This window comes from Peromyscus maniculatus, chromosome 3 (assembly GCF_049852395.1).
Source record: "Peromyscus maniculatus bairdii isolate BWxNUB_F1_BW_parent chromosome 3, HU_Pman_BW_mat_3.1, whole genome shotgun sequence".
NCBI classification, from domain to species: domain Eukaryota; kingdom Metazoa; phylum Chordata; class Mammalia; order Rodentia; family Cricetidae; genus Peromyscus; species Peromyscus maniculatus.
The window spans coordinates 65,912,830-65,933,490 of NC_134854.1; the positions used below are offsets into that span (position 1 = coordinate 65,912,830).

The window sequence follows — 20,661 nt, forward strand, 5'->3', positions numbered from 1 at the left end:
ACCCGAACCCACAGGCCTGCCTATGGCAAGTGCCTCCTGAACACACAATGGGCTCGGTTCTGGGAGAATCAACTTGACTAGAATCACCTGAAAGATTGGCTTCTGAGCATAGATGTGGGGGATTACCTTGGTTATGTTAATTGAGAGGGAAAGACCCACCCACTATGGGAGTCACCATTCCCCAGGTAGGGAATCTCGAACTAAGACTGGAGAAAGTGAGCCAAGCCCCAGTATGTATGCATTTATCATTCTCTGCTTCTGATTGTGGCTGTGATGTGACCAGCTGCTTCAGGCTCCTGCCGCTTTGACACCCCCCCACACACACCATGATGGACAGCATAATAAGATAAAACCTTTCTCCTGTAAATTGCTTTTGCCAGAGTACTTATCACAGCATCAGGAAAGAAGACGAAGCAATGCCAGGAAGATTCTAAGCACTTGAGTTATGTTCACTTTACGCAGTGGGATGGAGGCAAATCTTGAGGAAGAGTGTGACAGCGGAGACATGCAACTACAACCACGCTCCACGGTCACTCTGTCTTCATACATACCAACTCAAGGGACAGCCTTTCCCAGCATACCATCTGTGTCAACGAAGAGCCACACCTCCCCGTGAGAAGGTGTTTTCTCTGGTTGTTTCTATTTAATTAGTACTGGGACATTGGAGGGAGGAGAGTGGGGAGAGAGGAAGAAAGAGGGCTGGGCAGTGGCTACAACAGGAGGAGGTGTGTGCTGTGGGCCCAGCAGAGGCCCTGGGGACAGTTGCTGGTCTCCCTGGACTCCTCTGTTCAGGGACACATGTGGGCCTGGGCAGGAGCTTTGCAGCAGCTCACAGGATAACAGGAATCTCCTTGGTTGGGGAGGGAGGTGTTGAATCCCCCCCAAGAAGCTTCTTCTCTGTCTCTTCCTCATCCTGAAAATAAAATAGAAGGAAGAAATCAATGAATGGAAGAAAAGCATGAAGGTGAAGCATGAAGTTTAGCTTGACTGGTGGATGGAGAAAAGCATGAGGACGAGGTTAGTGTCACTGATGGATGGAGGAAAGCATGAGGACGAGAGGCTAGCTTGACTGACAGATGGAGGAAAGCATGAGGACGAGGCTAGCTTGACTGATGGATGGAGGAAAGCATGAGGATGAGGTTAGCTTCACTGATGGGTGGAGGAAAGCATGAGGACGAGGCTAGCTTCACTGATGGGTGGAGGAAAGCATGAGGACGAGGCTAGCTTGACTGACGGATGGAGGAAAGCATGAGGACGAGGCTAGCTTGACTGATGATGGAGGAAAGCATGAGGATGAGGCTAGCTTCATTGATGGATGGAGGAAAGCATGAGGACGAGGTTAGTGTCACTGATGGATGGAGGAAAGCATGAGGACGAGGCTAGCTTGACTGATGATGGAGGAAAGCATGAGGACGAGGCTAGCTTGACTGACAGATGGAGGAAAGCATGAGGACGAGGCTAGCTTGACTGACGGATGGAGGAAAGCATGAGGACGAGGCTAGCTTCAGCACTTGAAAGCAGCAGAGGAAAGGAGGGACAGGGAGTGACAGCAGGAAGTGCACATGCCGCAAGGACCAGGAGGCAGAGCGGGGAGTGGGACATGAACCTGGACAGAGTGGGAAATGAGGGTGAAGGAAGGCACGAAGAGACAAGAGGTAGCAGAAGTCAGACAGGACATGAGATGGGGTCACAGTCCCCAGAGAGTGAAGGATGAGTGAGGACCAGGGACTTCCGAGGTCAGGTGCTCATCCCCGTTTTTAATGCCCAGACCCCTGTTGTCCTGAGTACTCACCAGGGCCTGGGATCTCTGGCCACACATACTTCGGAGACTCAGTCCCAGGGAAGCCAAAGACACAACAATCTTCAGGATACACACAACTGTGAACATGATGCAGAATGCTAGGAACAAGTTCTAGAGGCAGAAGAGGAACAGACTCAGAGTCAGCTCTTCTGAATCACATGCCACCTTACCAAAGCCACACTCCATCCAGACCCTGTTGAGTAGGTACTTCCCACCAAGGCAGGCAGTGTGTTCTAATGATGGAGTGACCACCACTTCTAACCCACTTGCTTGACTTGTGAAAATGACAGCATGTCAATGACGGGCAGCCCTTCATCGGCCCTGTAGTTTATTCCTGCTTCTTGACAGCCTTACCATAACTTCCCACCTGGGACCTGATTGCTAAACTGAGAAGCCAGAGGCACATAAAGAAGCTGCTGGAGGTTCTCAGGCTGACAGCCCAGCTGAGCTCCCAGCCAAGAGCCACATCCTGTGCCTGCCACATTCGTGCCGCAGTGGGAATGTCCAGCCCCAGTGAGGCCTTGGATGACCACACCCACTGCCTCTGCCTGCAGCTGCATAGGAAAACCCCGAGTGCGAATGGTCTGTCTGAACCCAGCCAACCCCAGAGAACTGTGAGAACCATGAAGAAAGTGGTGTCCAAAGCCACCGCATTTGGGGGTGACTTCTTATGCATCGGTAAGTAGATAACCAGAAAGGCCATTCGTTAGAAAAGTCAGAGGGTGACCTACTGTCTGTTCCCCCACCACCTCTGATTCAGGGAATCTTCATGTATGAAGGACTGAAAACACCTTCAGCTTGAATGACAGCTTCCTGCCCAAAGGGCTAGGGTGAGGGCCAAGTTCACGGAGCCTTCATCCTTGCCCTCCAGGGCTCCACTCCCTAAGAGCAAGGGTTGTGATGTGTCCCAGGAAAACCACACTTCCCTTCTCACCATCATCATGTTCAGGTAGAATTTGCACCTCTCTATCTTCCAGTCTGAGTCGCGGGTGTATCGCGTTATCCCATACCCACTGCCCATGCTAGATTGTAAGGGGTCACACGTGGAACTGATCTTGAAATAGTAGGAAGCACTCGTCTGCCAGATTAAGCTGTTCACACCCAGAACGGTAGCAGCCACAGCTGTAGCAATGCAAGCCAGGATGAGCAGACATGCTATTTGGCCCTGAAAGAGAGAGGTCCAGATGCAGATTCTGCTGTCAGTGGCAGAGTCATGAACCACAGCCTCAAACCTGCCCATCTTCCCCTGCTGCTTGGTGGGAAGTCCCTCCCAGCCCTCCAGGAAAGGCTCATTTGATCAGTAACTAAAGGACAAAAGGCAGCAAAGTGCTGAAATGCTAGCTATTTTGGAGGGTGTAAATGGACAGGGTTGATAAAAAGAAAGCCCGAGACTCACAGACAGTTTTCCCTGTCGCTTCTCATGGACAATGGTGCCAGCTCCAGCTACAATTGCCTGGAAAGAGAAGACACCAGAAAAAAAAATGGCCTCTAGTTTACCCTACTGACTAGGTTTCCCATTACCCTTCCACCAACAGCTCCCAGAACAGCCCAACTCAAGCAGGGTTCAAAAGACAAGCAGTCCAACTAAAAAGCAGCACATAGCAGACACTTATCACCAATGTCCTGCCCTTCAAAAACAAAAACAAAAAAAAACAGGCTCTGAAGGTTTTCTCCAGCCCTGAGACAACTGTTTCCTGTTTACCTCCACCGAGCTCCTTGGTAGTTTCGTACTTACCACAGACCCTGACCAGAAGGCACAGCCAGAGGCACGCAGCTCAGTCCAGGGCCCAAAGTAGATACACACCCCAAAAACACAGCTCACAAACCCCAGCAATATCTGGGTCACCTGCAAGACAGGAGGGGAAAAAAATCAACTCTCTTCATATCCCAAGGATAACTGCACAGCTCCAACCCAGGTGGCGGGCTTCACCTTTTCCTCTGCTTTGGCCTCCCTGCAGCTCTGATTCTGGAAGGTTCTGTTTTAACATCCATTGAGTCACACTGGTCTGCTGTTTTTCCCCTTCAGTCTGTCTTTCACTACTTTTCCCTAACACCATCACTTTATGCCGATTCTTACCATTTTCATCTCATTCTCCCTCAAGAATATCATCCGGTCAAATCCTGCACCTAACCTCAGCATCTCAGCCCACCCTAAGTCCTCATATCCAAACACCATGTGGAGGGTTCTGTAGTACACACGAGATATAGTGCTGAGGAGGCTGGGGATGAGCAGGCAGAGAAATACATGAGTCCTTGGAGTCAATCCCCAGGGCCAGATAAGACTGGATGAAGCAATCCATGCCTATAAATCCAGCATTTGGAAAGTGAAGGCTGGGGGTCCAGAAGTTCAAGGCCATCCTTGACTACATAGCTAATTTGAGGCCAGCCTAGATGACATGAGACCCTGCCTCAGGGGGAAAAAGGCATACCAGTGAGACTCCTTTTTAGAAATAGGAGAATGGGTGAGTGATATGCCACCCCCACCTGGATTCTGGGCCCTCGGCCAGTTCCCAAGTCCATGCCTTCCCAGTTAGTCCTTAGCCCCACATCTGGGCCCTTCTCCCAACCCCAGAAGACTTCCATCAAGCAGACCCAGGCCATACCAGCCAGAACAGATGAGTGGCCTGCCTAACAATAGACCTGCACATATCCCTGGACTCTGTCTACTGAGACCCTTTCCTCAAGCCAATGCCATCCCAGCTCATCCCTGGCCCTGTGGCTGCTGGGTTCCCACCCCCAATTCAAGTGGGTTTCCACCACTAAGACACAGACCACCTCAACCAAAACAGGCCCAACCTACATAAGCCAGAACAGAACACCAGCAGACTCCATATGCCCAGCTGGAAGAACAGATGCCATAGGCCCACATACCATCTACACCATCCAAAGAACAGCCCCAGCAAGCTCTACCAGAGGCAAGTACCCTAGGTACCCCAGAAGAAGACTCTGGGGTACTTAGGGTTCCCCAGATATTTTACTGGAGGCCAGGCAGGATCTAGAGACCCAAGAAGACTTCAGTTTTACCATAGGCCAGACAAGAACCAGGGAACCAAGGCCCCTAAAAACCCAATGGAGACACCCTACTGGACCTGAAGACTCATCAGTCACCAGAACCCTTGGCCACTTAGGCCAAAAGACCAGATAAGAAACAGAAACCAAGGAACAAAACACTGACCCAACAAAGACAAACAAAGGAATCAACGCCTAAACCTATAATCACCCCAAATCCAGATGCCTAAATGCCAGTATAAGAGCACAATCAGTAACAGAAAGGCAATATGGCATCACCAGAGCCCAGCTATCCTACAACGGCAAGACCTGAACAAAGCAATACAGCTAAAACACAAGAAAACGACCTGAAAAATAACTTTATGAAGATGATAGAGGTCCTGAAAGAGGAAATGAAAAAAAACCCTTAAAGAAATGGAAGAAGTGACAGCCAAAAATTGGAGAAAATCAATAAATATCTTAAAGAATTTCACAAAAAAAGCAAGAAAAACATTTAACAAACAGCCGACAGAAATAAAACAGTTCAAGACCTGAAAATGGAAATAGAAGGAAAGAAAGAAAGAAAGAAAGGAAGGAAGGAAGGAAGGAAGGAAGGAAGGAAGGAAGGAAGGAAGGAAGGAAGGAAGGAAGGAAGGAAGAAAGAAAGAAAGAAAGAAAGAGAAAGAAAGAAAGGAAAGAAGGAAAGAAAGAAGGAAGGAAGGAATTCTAGAAATGGAAAACTTGGGTAAGAGAACAGGAACTACAGATATAACATTACCAACAGAATACAAGAGATGGAACAGAGAATCTCAGGCACTGAAGATATGACAGAGAAAATAGATTCATTGGTCAAAGAAAATGTTAAATCTAAAAAATTTCTAACACACAACATCCAGAATATCTAGGACACTATGAAAAGACCAAACCTAAGAATAATAGGAATAGAAGAAGGAGAAGAATGCCTGCTCAAAGGCCCAGAAAATATATTCAACAAAATATATTCAAGAAAACTTTCCCAACCTATAAAGGCACAAGAAGCAGAACACCAAAAGACAGGACTGGGGAAAAAAAAGTCCCCTTGCCACATAATAATCAAAACACTAAGCATACAGAATAAAGAAAGACTATTAAATGTTGCAAAGGAAAAAGGCCAAATAACATATAAAGGTAAATCTATCTGAATTACACCTGACTTTTCAGTGGAGACTCTAAAAGCCAGAAGAGCCTGGACAGACTTCTTAGAAATTCTAAGAGACCATGGATGCCAGCCCAGATTACCATACCCAGCAAAAATGTCAATCACTTTAAATGGAGAAAACAAGATATTTCATGACAAAGTCAAATTTAATCAATGTCTATCCACAAACCCAGCTCCTCAGAAAGTACTAGAAAGAAAGTCACCAGTCATTAATATCTCTCAGTATCAATAGATTCAATTCATCAATAAAAATACAAAGGCCAACAGAATGGATATGAAAACAAGACCCATCCTTCTGCTCCGTACATGAAACACACCTCAACATCAAAGACAGACATTACCTCAGAGTAAAGTGTTGGAGAAAATTTTTTCAATAAAGCAGACTGAAGAAGCAAGCTGGTATAGCAATCCTAATATCTAACAAAATAGACCTCAAACTAGAATTAATCAAAATTTGGTTAATCTTGTCTTGCACCTGCAGCCTTCAGCCCCCATGAACTCCAGGGAACAACTGAACTCACAGCCTGACATTCCTCTTCCGTCACCCAGTCTCTGGCTGACACAGTGCTCTCTGCACCAGAGAGGGGGTTGGTTGCTCCTTTCCATGCAAATCCCTGCAGGGAAATGTTCAAAACCTCTCCCCAAATGTGAGGGGACGAGTGAGCTCATGCGTTCTTCCCTGGGGAGTCACCCCGATTTCCTCTGCATCCCATGAAGAGGAGAGTCCCCACCCTCTGCGCCACCTCATTAACCCACCAACCACCAACTCTCACCCCTAGAGCCAGCTGCCCATGGTGGATGCTGGCCTTGGAGGGTCCCGTGTCCTGAAGGCAGGAGAAAAACTTCTTTGGGGAGCCTATGGCTCTCAGCAGCTGCTCCAAAGCTGATTGTTGGTGGATGTGGATGTTGATGTGGGTGGACTGGGGGAGTGCGGAGGCCACTTCAGCTCCATTCAGTGTCACGGTGGTTTGGGTCATCTTTCCTGGTGGGGAAAACAACAGGAATGGATGAAGTGTGGGAACCAGGAAAGGTAAAGTGGAGTAACTAACGGGTCAAGGTCAAGAAGCTCTCCCGGGGCAGATAGCAAGGTCATGGTGGCCCCACTTGTAGAGTCTTTCACCACACACAGTCCTGGGCCCCTTCCCAAAGAACTGATGGAGTGTTATTGTTTGAACATGCAGGGCTCCTCACAGACTGTGGCATGTTTGGTCTTGGCTGGAGGTGCTATTGGAGGAGACTGGAGGAGACTCAGGAAGTGGGGACTGGTTGGAAGACATAAGTCAGTAGGGGTGTGCCTTTGAAGAGCGTCTAGCCCCTCCCAGATTCATTTCTCCCCTCTCCTTCCCTCCTCCTTCCCCCTCCCTCCTTTTCTCCCTCCACTCCTCTCTCTCTCTCCTTCCTGACCACTATGAGGTAAGCAGCCTCCACTACACACTCCCACCGCCCTGATAATCTGCCTTGCCTTGGGCCCCGAGTGATGGGCTGGCCTCAGCTCAAAAATGCCTGGAACAGCAAGCCATGCAAAGAAATTTATAAATCTACCTCCTTCAAGTTGTTTTTCTTAGATGTTTATGCACAGTAACATAAGGCTGCCTAACACAGCTTGGCTTGGGTCCAAGTGGGACAAAAAGGAATCTGAGTTCGTGTATACACACACACACACACACACACACACACACACACACACACGCACGCACGCACGCACGCACGCACGCACAAAAACACATAAATACTTTTACTAGTTAAAATGTTGAAAAGAGGACCGAGGAGATGGCTCAGTGGATTAAAAACTTGCTGTATAAGTATGAGGACCAGCCTTCAGACCCCAGAACCCAGGTAAAAGCTGAGCAGGTGTGATGGCTTCCTGTGACCCCAGCACTTGAGAGGTAGAAACAGGATTCCCAGGGCAGGCTGGCCAGCTAAGCTCTGTGTTTAACTGAGAAAGAACCCACCTCAATTAAGTGGAGATCAATCAAGGAAAACATGCAATGTCAACTTTGGGCTTCCATTTGCATGCTCACACGCATGTGTACACCTACTTTAGTGGCCGTTGTCAGTTCCCCTGGACTAATGCAGCTTTAGTGGCCATTGTCAGTTACCGTGGACTAATGCAGCTTTAGTGACCGTTGTCAGTTACCCTGGACTAATGCAGCTTTAGTGGCCATTGTCAGTTACCGTGGACTAATGCAGCTTTAGTGACCGTTGTCAGTTACCCTGGACTAATGCAGCTTTAGTGGCCATTGTCAGTTACCCTCCATGGATGTTGTAGCAATGACCATATACCAGTGTCATCCAAGAACAGAGTTTCTCTCCCCACTCCCTGAGTGCGCTAGCAACTTCTGCTTTCTTCAGTTTTGCATAAGAGAAATTACACTCTATTATGTTTTAATTTAATGCAATAAATTGCTCCATTTTTCATTGTTTATCTTGAAGTTTGACAAATATTTATCTTTATAAAAACACAGCTACAATCAAGATATGTATTGCAAAAGTTCCCTCCAGGTGTGGTGGCACACACCTTTAATCCCAACACTCAGGAGGTAGAGGCAGGTGGATTTCTGTGAGCTGGAGGATAGCCTGGTCTATATAGCAAGTTCTGGGCCAGCCAAGGATACACAATGAGATCCTGCCTCAAAAAGTAAAAAAAAATCCCCTAATACCCTCCCCTAGTAAATCCCCTTGTCTGGGCTTCCCACTTGGTTTCTGTAACTGTTGTGGCAGTTCTTACATTATGAATGTAGCTGGCTGTCTTTTTGTTTCTTAAGGGCATTATTTATTCCTTCTCTTATAAGCTCTTCATTCTCATGCTTCCTGATTTTTTTCATAAAAGTTCTTTGTGCATTTGAGAATTTACCATTGGCGACCTGCACTCACACTCACATACCTTCGTGAACAAATGCAAACACAACTGAAGAAGAAGTGTTGCTCTTCCCATCTACATCATAGTTTGGCAGATACAGAGGCGAGGACCCACGGTGCTGGCCCATGTAGTAATTTCTGAAAAACAGTTTCTACTGTGGTATACATCACCCTTCTCCCACTGACAAAAACACTGCCCTGAGTTCCCACAGGGCCGTGGGCCCGTGAGGTCTTCAGATTCTAGTACTTGAATGTCCGATGGCCTCCTCGCCGTTGCTGCCTAGAGTCCACTAAAGCTAGTTCAACTCTAAAGCTAGCGTTTAACACCTCCCTTCTGCTCCCCACCCCCCTGACTCTCTCCTCTTCCTGGGTCAGAACTGTCATGGCCTTTTTAGCCCCTGTGATCAGTTGCTTGGATCCAAAAGAAATTCTGCTGGTTAAGTATCAGTTTCAACTGGATATTGATAAGCACCAGTCTCGCCTCCGGTTCCGTCCATCTGTGTTCGTCCCACACCTTAGAGCACTTTTCACTTCCACTCACCTGGGCCCTCTGAGGTGCAAGAATGGAGACTGACAGCTCTTCAGGAGGGAGGAAGAGACCTTGGACTTCTTCGCAGAAGCACAAACGAGGCCCCAGGTTCTCACCTTCCCTTGAGGTTCCTGGAGTGAGGAAGAAAATCTCAGTCCTGTCTGTGTGCTGCCCCCCTCCGACCCCCATTACCACCACTGCCCTGGCCATTCACAGACCTCTGTGCTCCCCACTGCTGCCGCCACTCCAGAGAGTGGCTCCCTGATATCCCTCCTCCCAGTGCCCAGGAATAGAGACACCAAACACCCCGGGACTTCACTGCACAGCCACCCCACCTCTGCTTGGTCTCAAAGGCCCCACTCTCAGAATGCAGGTCTGAGGCTCTGGTAATTGCGGAAGGCAAAGCTAGGCCCTGGTCTCCCCAGCCTCAGCCCTGTTTCCAGAGTCACAGCCTCTGTCCAACATGTCCCTCCCTCCCTAGCGTCCTACAAGAAGGCAGCCACGGAGGGAGCAGCAGCAGCAGCCTGGGCTAGGGTGGAGCTTGAGGAGTCAGTTTGGAGACTCCTCCAGAGAAGGGGCTCCGTGCTCCAAGAGGGGCTACCCTGGGGCTGTGAGGGGCCCTTCCTCACCTGCTGTCCTCGGAGAGAGGTGGGGCTGGAGCAGAGAGGTCTGGGAGGAGCTGACTTGGAGCTACTGACCCCACAGGAGTAGATTGTGGGGAGGAGAACAGGAAGAAGGGGTGGAGGGAGGGATGGGGTCTGACCAGAGTCTCTCAGTTTCCCAGCAAGTAGCAGACATGAAGGGGCCCCACTTGGGGGGGTTCCGTGTGGAGTAGATGATCAGGGATGCAGGTGACACAGGGACACACATACACCCAAGGCAGCGCAGACCCACGGCCACTTAGAAAACCCCAGCCCTGACGGGACCAGGAGAGAGAGTATTCTCAAAGATTCCACAGACGTGATCCGTGCCAGTCCCAACCCAATGCCTACCTCACCCACCTTCCCCAGCTCCCCAGTGCCCACAGAGGAACTGACTTCTGGAATGCCCCTGAAGGGGCCCTCAGTCCCAGCTGCCTGCCAGGAAGTGCTAAAGTCTGGCCATCCTCCCTCCCCTTCTGGCTCCCACCCAGTTTCTCCCTCCTGCCAGGGCTGAGGTTCTCACTACAGCCAGCTCCTCCCTGTGTCCCTCAGGCGCCCCTGCCGCACATCCCCCTGGTCTCAGAGGAGAGCAGGTAAGACAGCCCACCCTGTCCCACCCTGGGCCTTGTGGCTTCTGGGAATCAGTTCAGCATGAGCTGCTTTCCCAGTCGACCCTGCTCCCATAGGGCTTGCCAGGGTGAAGGGCACACTGAGATATGCCTCCAGGAACAGTGTGGCCTCTGCCTCTGCCACTCAGTCCCGTGGGGACAGGGTCCCTCAGTGCTGAGTGCTGATCCAAGGAGAGACAGAGGACTCCGGGGTGAGGTGGTCCCTGGGACCCTGGTAGGGAAGAGATATTACAACAGGAGCTTAATGGGAAGCTGGGGGGTGGGGTGGGGCGTAAAGGGGCTTGGGCTCTGACCTGGGGTCAGAGAACTCTTGAGGAGAAGAGGCTGAGAGAAGAGACCCAGTCAGGAGTGAAGTGAAGAGGTAAGGCACATGGGCACTGTTTGATCTCGACATCAGGCCCCTGAAGACCATGGCGGGAGGACACAAAGCAGATGTGGGGTGAAGAGGGAGCCCCAACAGCAGCATGCCTCCCTGACAGACAACCCTCCAAAAGAGATCAGGCTACAGCTCCATAGCCAACTCCCATAAGCCTGAAAATCCACTGCATATTCCTTCCTGCTGTTCGTTTTCTCCCTCACAGATGATGTCCACAGACATGGAGACGGCAGACTCTGGTAAGGTGGCCCTTGAGGCCCCACAACCCACCCACATCGATGTGCACATCCACCAGGAGTCTGCTCTGGCCAAACTCCTGCTGACCGGATGCTCCATGCTCCGGCTCCCAGCATCTGCCCCCACCAGGAATCTGGGCAGCAGCCGGCTTCTGGTGGCCTCCTGGGTGAGAGTAGCTCCACGCTTCACGGGCCGGGGAGGGACACCCAGCCAGGCTAAGGAACGGCCCTTTTTCTTGCTTGCCACACTTGCCTCTGGCCTCCCTCTATGCCTAAGACATTGAGCTGGTTTTATCTTCTTATTAGGAATCAGTCCAAGCTGTGCCCGCAGCTGCGAGCTAACAGGTGGACCCACTGCTCGAGAGCCATGTTCTCAAGTCCTCTCTCTTCCAGGTGGGGCAGGTTGTGCTGGGGGCTCTGAGTGTGACTCTGGGTGGAATCCTCTACATCTGCCAGTATTTCGCCATGAACACTTCAGGTGCCCCGATCTGGACTGGGATCGTGGTGAGTGTGGCATCATGAAGGCCCGAGGCTGTCAGGAGAGGGTGATGCTCTCCTTGCCTCCTTTCCAGCACCACCATTGATGTGGCATCGGAGCGTGTGTAGCCAAACAGACCTGAATGATGTAGGCGGGGTTGGTGCTTGTGTAGATGACGGGAGTGAGGGGACGTTTGCCCGCACAGTTGTAGGTCAGCTCTGTCTCTTGCCCCACGCTCCTCCCACCAGGCTGGCGGGTGTTCCTCCTCATCAATGGCAGTCATCACTCAAGGCTCTAAGGGCTCACCTACCTGCAATGTCTGCCTCAAGACAGGGGAAGTGGAAAATGTCAGGCAGGAAGCACCTCCTACTTCCTTTTGTGCGTCCTATAGGGATCCAGGGGTGTATTCCGATGTGCTGTTCTCTCTAATGACAGCTGGTTGGGCTGAGCATGGTGGGTACGGAGAACTTTCTGACAGACCCACACTCTCAGAACAGCAAAAACACATGTATTCATTGAGAGGAGAGATTAAAGTAACTGTGCTAACCCATCCAAAGGCAGGGACTTGCGGATTCATTATAGAATAGTCAAATAGGGAGGACCAGGACCCATGTGTCCCCGGGGCTGCACCAGACTTCCTGTTCTGTCCTCATTAGATGGACCCCATAGCTGCTAAGACAGGACCCAGGCTGCCTAAAGTCACATCCTGCATTGGCAGCTTTTCCAACAACTTGGGACTTTGATCCACAAGATTCCTGGTCCCTGGAATGTCCATGAAGAATCTAGTGTGGTTTTAAAGAAAGCTGTAGGGACAGGCAAGAAAGCTCACATTTGGCTTAACCATGTGCAATGAGTCCCTAAAACAGTGTTCCACACCCTCATGATGAGCGCCCGACTCATCACCCTACACAGTTAGTCCACCAGAGATGATAAAACGTAGCAGAACACCTGGGATGCAGATAGAATGGTGTAGGCCATGTGGCTGGCACTATACATGAGAGTCACAGGGGAAACGAGGCAGAGGATTAACGGGCATTTGTATTCCTATGCTTACTCTTCTGGTTCAATGTCTACCCAGGCTATGCTGGCTGGAGCTGTTGCCTTCCTTCACAAGAAACGGGGTGGTACCTGCTGGGTGAGTTTAGGACCAGGCAAGACCCACCCTCTGCCTGGAGGCTACACCAGGCTCCTGCCCCATCACACACAGGCTGGATAAATCTGAATCTTCAAGTCTCCCTCTAACTCCTCCTCTCCCTAGGCCCTGTTGAGGATCCTTCTTGTGCTCACAAGTTTCGGCACGGCTGTGGCGGCCATCGTTATTGCGGCCCCTAAGTTCAATGTTTACCAATACTACATCAGAGATGATGTCTGTCTAGGCGGCGACTCTATATATCACTGGCCCACCAAGCCCCCCAGCACCCCAGGTCCCGAAGAAGCTGACAGGATAGCCGTGTGCATATTCTACACAAGCATGCTAAAGGTAAGTGGCCATGGAGAAGGGCAGCTGAAGATGGTGGCAGGGAGGCTGAGACGGGCAGGAGAAGGTACCCCTCCCTCTGGTCTTGAGGATCATCCCTAAAGAGGCAGGACTGAGCAGAAACTGTTCCCACCACTGCTGTGGATGCCACAAACTGTTAGGAAAGAAATGCTGTCAGCCACAAGCAATGAGTGGCCCAGGACTGCAAATATGGCAAGGGTTACCCACATGGTAAATGCGTGACCTCCCTGAGGCTGTCACTCACATCACAGCTCAGCTACTGAGGAGAGTGGGAAAGGTTTCTGGTGAGTTCTATGCCCTGGACCCGTGATCCATCTGTAGTCCAGAAAGCTGTAGACTTGGAGGTGAGGGTTAGAAAGTGGCCCTTGTCAGGAGAGAGGGTGAAAGGGGCAGGAACGTGGGCGTCACTCCGGCACCCTTGTCTTTTGCCCCGTGTCCCCAGCCCCTGCTCATAAGTCTCCAGGCAATGCTCTTCGGTGTCTGGGCACTGCTGCTCCTGGCTTCTCTCACCCCTGTATGTGTTTACGTCTGGAAAAGATTCTTCACAAAGGCGGTGAGTCCCTGTATCAATGTGGTTGGGGCAGTGGCATGTTCAGATGAGGCATCGATGCTTAGGGAAGAAGGGGACTCATTATGTGGGTCCCAGGAAGAATCAAGTCTTTCTATCCCATCCTACAAGGTCCCTGTTTCCAACCAATGTCCCTATCCAAAGACCCCACGAAGCCATAGAAGGCCACATCTATCCAGGCTTGTGGAGCTTTTTGCCGTGGGTCCTAGGCAGCTGAGGTTGGCTCTGGCTGGCTCCAGAACTAGCTAGCCTAGAGCGCGGGACCTTTCTCTCCCCGTCACTAATGTCTCCTCTGGCCTTTTCCTTAGGAAGCCGACGAGAAGAAACTGCTGGGTGCGAATGTCATCTAGCCCTGCTTCTCTCTTGCTCTGGGGGTCCCTCCTTCCGAAGCCTGAAAGAAGAGTCGGACAGGAGCAAATAGACCGTACCCCACTGCCAGGGCATGGCCATTGCCTGGCTCTGCCCAGCATCACAGCCGCTCACAGCAGCACCTGCTCTTTCTCCTTTACCCTCACCGCCCCGGGCTCCTTCCCAGGCAGTGGCTTGATAATAAAGTCCTGCATCATTGCCAGCAGATTCTTGCTTTGTCACTCTTCTGGTTGGCTGGGAGACGGGAAAGTGTGAGGACAGTAAGCCTATGATGCACCCCACACAGCTCCAACCTCCTACCCAGGTCTAGAATCATACAACCTGAAAACAACTGACTGCACGTGCAGGGTGCAGGGGGTAGAGACTCTGTCCCCCAAATTCCGATTTAGGAAGATGGATGTTTGGTAGTTGGATGAATGGGTTTTTATTTTTACTGTTGAGCAAAATCAAAACACAGACAGCATAACATGAAGATACAATCATTTCAGAAACCTCATTTGTCTATTTTGGGGCTGTTTAGATGGAGACTTGCTATGTAGCCCAGGCTGAACTTGAATTCATGATCATCCTGCCTCAGCCTCCTGAGTGCTAGGATCTCAGATGTGTACCACCATCCCAGCTCTGAAAACTTTTTTTTCAAGTTAGCTATCCAATGACATGGTGAGATAAACCCCAGATTAGTCATCCCATAAAAATACCTCAAACCAGACAACATATGACTCATATATTTAAAAATCCTCAATATATATACTATCAAGAAAATAAAAAAAAAAACAGCCTCAAAGGCCATATGAAGGCCAGGAGATGGATCCAGACAGCTGAGTCTTGAGTTGGTCTATGCCAGGGTGCCATGAGCACCTGCACATTTGAGGGTCCTCCTGAAGGACCTATAGGGCTCAGCATGTGTCTGCAGTCATAACCTATAGCATCAAGGAGATACACCCCAGAATCAAGGGCAGGAAGACATTCTAGGTGGACCCTAGGGAAACCCAGTGTTTCTTCTTACATGCCACTCAGGTGCAGGCCTGCCTCTGCCAGATGAACTCATGTAAGGCTCTGAGACAGGGATTTTACTGAAGGTTGGACACAGGGATGCCCTCTCTCTCCACTAGAACAAGACTCCACTACTCAAGACTCCTGTGGTGGGGGGGGGGGCATGTGTTCTCTTAAAATCCCATTGCTTGCATTCGCTAGGCAAGCTCATCCTGTGGAATGTGGTGCCTGGGCACACAAATGCATCCAGTCAGCAAAGAGCATTCTAAAATCCAAACAAAATCTGAGAAGACAATCAAAGCTGCCCACTGTGATGAAGAGGATGGTGGCAGAGAAGAGGAGGCTGGGAAAGCCATAGGCAAAGAAGGCTCTGAAGATGAGGAGGATGCTGACGTCAGTAAGCAGAAGATCTGTGAGGGCGAATAGCTGGGAAAACAGACAAAATTAAACTTCAAACCCAGAAGGTCGCTGTGAGCTCTTCACCCTCCACTTCCCATCTCAGAATCTGAATGTGGTCACCAAATACAAGATTCCCCACCCTGCTTGACGGGCAGACGCTATGCAAAGTCCACCCCCCCCCCTCCTCACCACCACAACACGAGTTTGCATCAGGGAGGAAAGAAAAGAACCAAAAATTCCAAGATCCTACTTTCTTAAAACTAATTTCTTAAAACTGCTTTAAAAGAGGAACTTGGCATTTCTCATTTCTATCTTGCATGTTTGTACAGATTGCTAGAGGTCGTGACTGGGTGACCAAACCAGCTTTCAGAATAGTCTGTCCTACATCTTTACTGTGTTTACCTACAGTGCCATGTTTGTTCATTATACTCTCAAAGAAGGAAAATAAAATGATGTTTAAAAAAAAGGAAACATGGTATTTACTCACTCATAGGAGGATACTAGATGTAAAACAAAGATGACTAGACTGCTACTCACAACTCCAGGGAGGTACCTAGAAAACAGGACCCCAAGAAAGACACAGGGATCGCCCAATGACAGAGGAATGGATGAGATCTACATGAACAACCTGGACGTGAGTGGAGGTAATGAAGGGCAAGGGTCGAGGGAAAGAGAGCTTAGGGGAGTGGGAGATTCCAGCTGGATCAAGAACAGCGAGGGAGAACAAGGAAAAAGAGACCATGATAAACGAAGACCACATGAGAATAGGAAGAAGCAAAGTGCTAGAGAGGTCCACAGAAATCCACAAAGATACCTCCACTATAGACTACTGGCAATGGTCGAGAGACAGCCCGAACTGACCTAATCTGGTGATAGGATGGCCAAACACCCTAATTGTCATGTTAGAAACCTCATCCAATGACTGAGGGAACCGGATGCAGAGCTCCATGGCCAGGCCCCAGGTGGAGCTCCGGGAGTCCAATTAGTGAGAAAGAGGAGGGTTTGTATGAGCGAGAATTGTTGAGACCAAGGTTGGAAAAAGCACGGGGATAAATAGCCAAACTAATGTAAACACATGAACTATGAACCAACAGCTGAGGAGCCCCCAACTGGATCAGGTCCTCTGGATAAGTGAGACAGTTGATTAGCTTGAACTGTTTGGGAGGCACCCAGGCAGTGGGACCGGGACCTGTCCTCAGGGCATGAGTTGGCTGTTTGGAACCTGGGGCTTATACAGGGACATTTGGCTCAGCCTGGGAGGAGGGGACTGGAACTGCCTGGACTGAATCTACCAAGTTGAACTCAATCCTCAGGGAAATCTTTGCCCTGGAGGAGATGGGAATGGGGGGTAGGCTGGAGGGAAGGCGGGGTGGGGTGGGGGTGGGAGAGGGAAGAACAAGGGAATCCATGGCTGATATGTAAAAGTAAATTAAATTATAAAATAAAATTTAAAAAGAAAAAAAAAAGTCCTGGGGCTGGAGAGATGGCTCAGTGGTTAAAAGTGTGTATTGCTCCTGCCCAGGACCTGAGTTTTGTTCAGATCACCCATGTCAGGTAGCTCATTGTTAGTCTAGCTCCAGAGGATCTGACACCATCTGCTGGCCTCTGTGGGTACTGCACTCACGTGCAAACACCCACACCAACACACATCCACATAATTTTTTAAAATATCCCTTTTTTCTCCATCCTGTCTGTTGGGAAGTGAAGAGTGTTTCTGCCACACACTTGTACTTCCATGGTGTTCTGTCCCAGCGCCAAGCAACAATGAGTGAGCCCTCTGAAGCTACAGCCCCTCGGTTTTTCCTCCTTAAGAAACAAAAAGTGTCTCACCCATTCAGAGGGCCTGATCCACTTGGGGGCCACTCAGCCATTGGTTCATAGTTCATGTGTTTCCATTTGCTTCGCTATTTGTCCCTGTGCTTTATCCAACCTTGATTTCAACAATTCGAACTGAATTGTATTGTAAAATAAAATAAAAAAAAAATTGGAAACCTTTCAAAAACAAAAAACAAAACAAAAAGTGCAACATTGACAAAAAAAATCTTATTCCAAACATTCCAAGGACCTTCTCCTTACTAGGACAGAGTTTTCAAGTGAAAAATAAACTTCTTCCTTCAGTTTCTAGAACTGACCTGTGCAGACACTGCAGGAAGTGTCTTCAGTGCAGGGGACAGCAAGTGATGAGCCACTGGTGGATGCTACCATTGTTTCCCATGTTCTTTCTTCCTCTGTCCCTTGAAATAGGTGCCCTGGGTATTGACTGGGTGCAGTACTGTTTCCCATCATCCTTTTCGGAGTTGATTCTAGTAAGCAGATTAGGAATTAGTCGGATATGCACCTCCTGGGAAGCACACAGGAGGTGTCCCCTCTGCTCTCCTTTCTGGCCCTGGAGCAAGCCACACTGGGGTGATTTCACAATGGAGAGGGAAATCATGATCCACAACACACAGATCCTGGGGTGCCTAGCAGGATGTCTGTGTGAGAGGGAAACGTGTGTTAGTTTGTATATTCTGTCTTCACAGCCAGAAGCCAGTCTAACAAATACATTTCCACCTCCCAAAGAATGGCAGCTAAGCTTGTCCAGTTATCACACTGTAGACAAAAATCTGTAATGTGGGAGGAGGAGGAGGAGGAGGAGGAGGAGGAGGAGGAGGAGGAGGAGGAGGAAATGAGGGTTAGAGAGATGGCTCAGGGTAAAGAGTACTTGCTGCTCTTTGAGAGGACTCAAGACTGATCTTCAGTACCTACATGGTTCCAAGTGATCACAGTTCCAAGTGATCTGAGGCCCTCTTCTGTCCCCTGTAGGCACCAGGCATGCACATGGTGAACATACATACACACAGGCAAACACACACATAAAATAAAAATAAATAAAATTTAAAACATAAAGAAATGAGTATCTTCCTGAGAAGGGACTGCAACGCATGCCTGAGGACAGCTCGCTGCGACTGGGTACAGACCTTAGCAAGAGCCAATGGGGAAGGTGCTGATTAGTGAAACACGGATAACACAGAGACTGAAGGGAAACAGACGGATAACACAGAGACCGTAGGGAGACAGACGGATAACACAGAGACCGTAGGGAGACAGGCGGATAACACAGAGACCGTAGGGAGACAGGCGGATAACACAGAGACCGTAGGGAGACAGACGGATAACACAGAGACCGTAGGGAGACAGGCGGACTCTTATCTCCCTTGACCCACTCCATCACACGCACAGTCCTCCTTATCTCCCACCTGCATTCCCTGAGGATGCACAAATGTTCTTTAGTCTCTTCTAGTGTGACGAATGGGAGAAGCCAGCCATGGCGCCTTTCTAGCCACATACCTTGCAGTTCCTAGTACAGCCAAAATAGCCACCTCCAGTGTGAGTTCTTGGCTCCCTAGGTCTGCACTGACCTTGTCTTTCTCCCTCTCCACCCTCAGAGACTCCCAGAAAGAGTTGAAACAATGTCAATTCTCTGCATAGTGACATTTCTGAGCTCTCTCAGCTGTGTTCTGCTTCTCCCTGCTTCAAAAATCAAAGGATGTGTTGCTTTTACCTCTGCATCTCACGGCCAAAGGGAGGAAGCAGGGGAGATGTAACGTGGAAGTCAGAACAGCAGCTTCCTTGTGAATGGGAGGTGAATGAATGGGAAAGGGAAGAGGCTGGCCTGTGAGATCACACAGGGGTCTACAGTCACGGTCACCTCCTCACTGTTAACCTAGGAGGAGCATATGTGTTATTAACGAAACTGCATACATGTTTATACCCTCTTCTGCATGACTATTATAATCACAGCACAAACCATACATTACAACTTCCTGTGCTGAGTTAACACCACAATCATAGAAATGAGGACTTGAGTGAAAGCTATTTGTTGTGTCAGTTAATACACATCTGGTCAACATCATCACACTGAACATTCTGCATTACAGGAGTAATACTTCAAGGCAATGCATCATCACTCTCAACCTCAGCCTAGACCTTCTGATAAAATAGTTTATGACAATTGTTCCCAAACGTACAATGTTTAGAGTTGGGTTGATTATCATCAGTCACCAAAAATCACGAGAAAAGAATAATGTATGCACACTTGGAATCTGGGTTTTAGTTCTAATGGATTATGACTTTATGGACCCATTATGACTTTGGCAAATAGTCAAGTGAAGATCAGCAGAATACCAAATGAAGCATCAAAATGCCAGGAATTAGTACACGCCTTTCATTAGGACTCCAAGTGTTAATGGCCTCAATTTTCCAGGCAAAAGACAAAAACTAGCAGATTGAATTTAAAAAACATAAACCATCTAGTTGCAGTCTGCAAGAAACACACCTTGATATCACAGATAAGCATAGTTTTAGGGTATAAGACTGGGAACTGACATTTTAAGCAAATTGAAGTAGAAAACAAGCCAGTACAGCCATACTAAAAATCTAGCTAATTAGACTTCAAACCATAATTATTCAGAGGAAGAAAAAAATTCATCAAGAGGATACTACAATTCTAAACATAAATGTACCCAACATCAGTTAACATGATATCATAAAACAAGCAATACTGGCTGTAAAGACACAGACTGGTTTCAACACAACAATAATCTATGACTTTCACATCCTTCTTGCACCAATAGACTGATCATCCAGAGCTATAGAAAGAAAACCATCATGGCAGACACAAAACACGTGTGTTGATCAATGGACTAGAATAATTGACCCAGACATAAATCCATGCAGCTACAGCCACCTGATTTATGACAGAGATGAAAAAAATACATTGGAGAAAAGATAGCATCTTTAGGAAATGGTTCTGGAAAAATTCAATATCCACACCCTGTATAAAAATCAATTCAAAGGCTAAAGACCTTAATGGAGGACCTGGAACACTGAAGCGACCAGGGGAAAGCACTTCAAGGGGTGTAGATGCAGGCAAAGACCTTTTGAAAGAGCTCCCAATAGCTTGGAAAATAAAACCAAGAATTAACTGAGATTGCAGGAAATTGAAAAGCTTCTTTCACAACAAAGAAAAGAGTTAGCTGAGTAATGAAACAGCCTACAGAATGGGAGAAAAGATTGCCAGATAAACATCTGGATTAATATACAGACCATATACATAT

General features: G+C 48.7%; 2 protein-coding genes across 4 annotated transcripts; one reads left to right on the forward strand and one right to left on the reverse strand.

Moving 5' to 3' along the window:
* Nucleotides 1–428: 428 nt before the first annotated feature.
* Tmem176b (transmembrane protein 176B) lies at nucleotides 429–10,220 on the reverse strand. 2 transcript variants are annotated; one of them, XM_042273203.2, is made up of 8 exons: nucleotides 10,005–10,220; nucleotides 9,388–9,506; nucleotides 6,761–6,969; nucleotides 3,537–3,647; nucleotides 3,198–3,254; nucleotides 2,736–2,966; nucleotides 1,793–1,912; nucleotides 429–913 (listed from the first exon to the last, which is right to left on the reverse strand). In XM_042273203.2, the coding sequence occupies exons 3-8, from the start codon at nucleotides 6,962–6,964 to the stop codon at nucleotides 830–832; spliced, it is 807 nt and encodes a 268-aa protein (XP_042129137.1). In that variant the 5' UTR covers nucleotides 6,965–6,969; nucleotides 9,388–9,506; nucleotides 10,005–10,220; the 3' UTR covers nucleotides 429–829. The 2 variants fall into 2 exon arrangements, with proteins under 2 accessions (XP_042129137.1, XP_076422792.1); XM_076566677.1 differs by lacking the exon at nucleotides 10,005–10,220 and adding an exon at nucleotides 9,711–9,733.
* Nucleotides 10,221–10,455: 235 nt separating this feature from the next.
* Nucleotides 10,456–14,375, forward strand: Tmem176a (transmembrane protein 176A). Of its 2 annotated transcripts, none has more exons than XM_006998352.4 (7): nucleotides 10,456–10,609; nucleotides 11,227–11,424; nucleotides 11,651–11,761; nucleotides 12,814–12,870; nucleotides 12,994–13,215; nucleotides 13,676–13,786; nucleotides 14,110–14,375. In XM_006998352.4, exons 2-7 carry the CDS (start codon nucleotides 11,227–11,229, stop codon nucleotides 14,149–14,151), a joined length of 741 nt encoding a protein of 246 aa, XP_006998414.2. In that variant the 5' UTR covers nucleotides 10,456–10,609; the 3' UTR covers nucleotides 14,152–14,375. The 2 variants fall into 2 exon arrangements, with proteins under 2 accessions (XP_006998414.2, XP_076422793.1); XM_076566678.1 differs by lacking the exon at nucleotides 10,456–10,609 and adding an exon at nucleotides 10,935–11,006.
* Nucleotides 14,376–20,661: the final 6,286 nt, after the last annotated feature.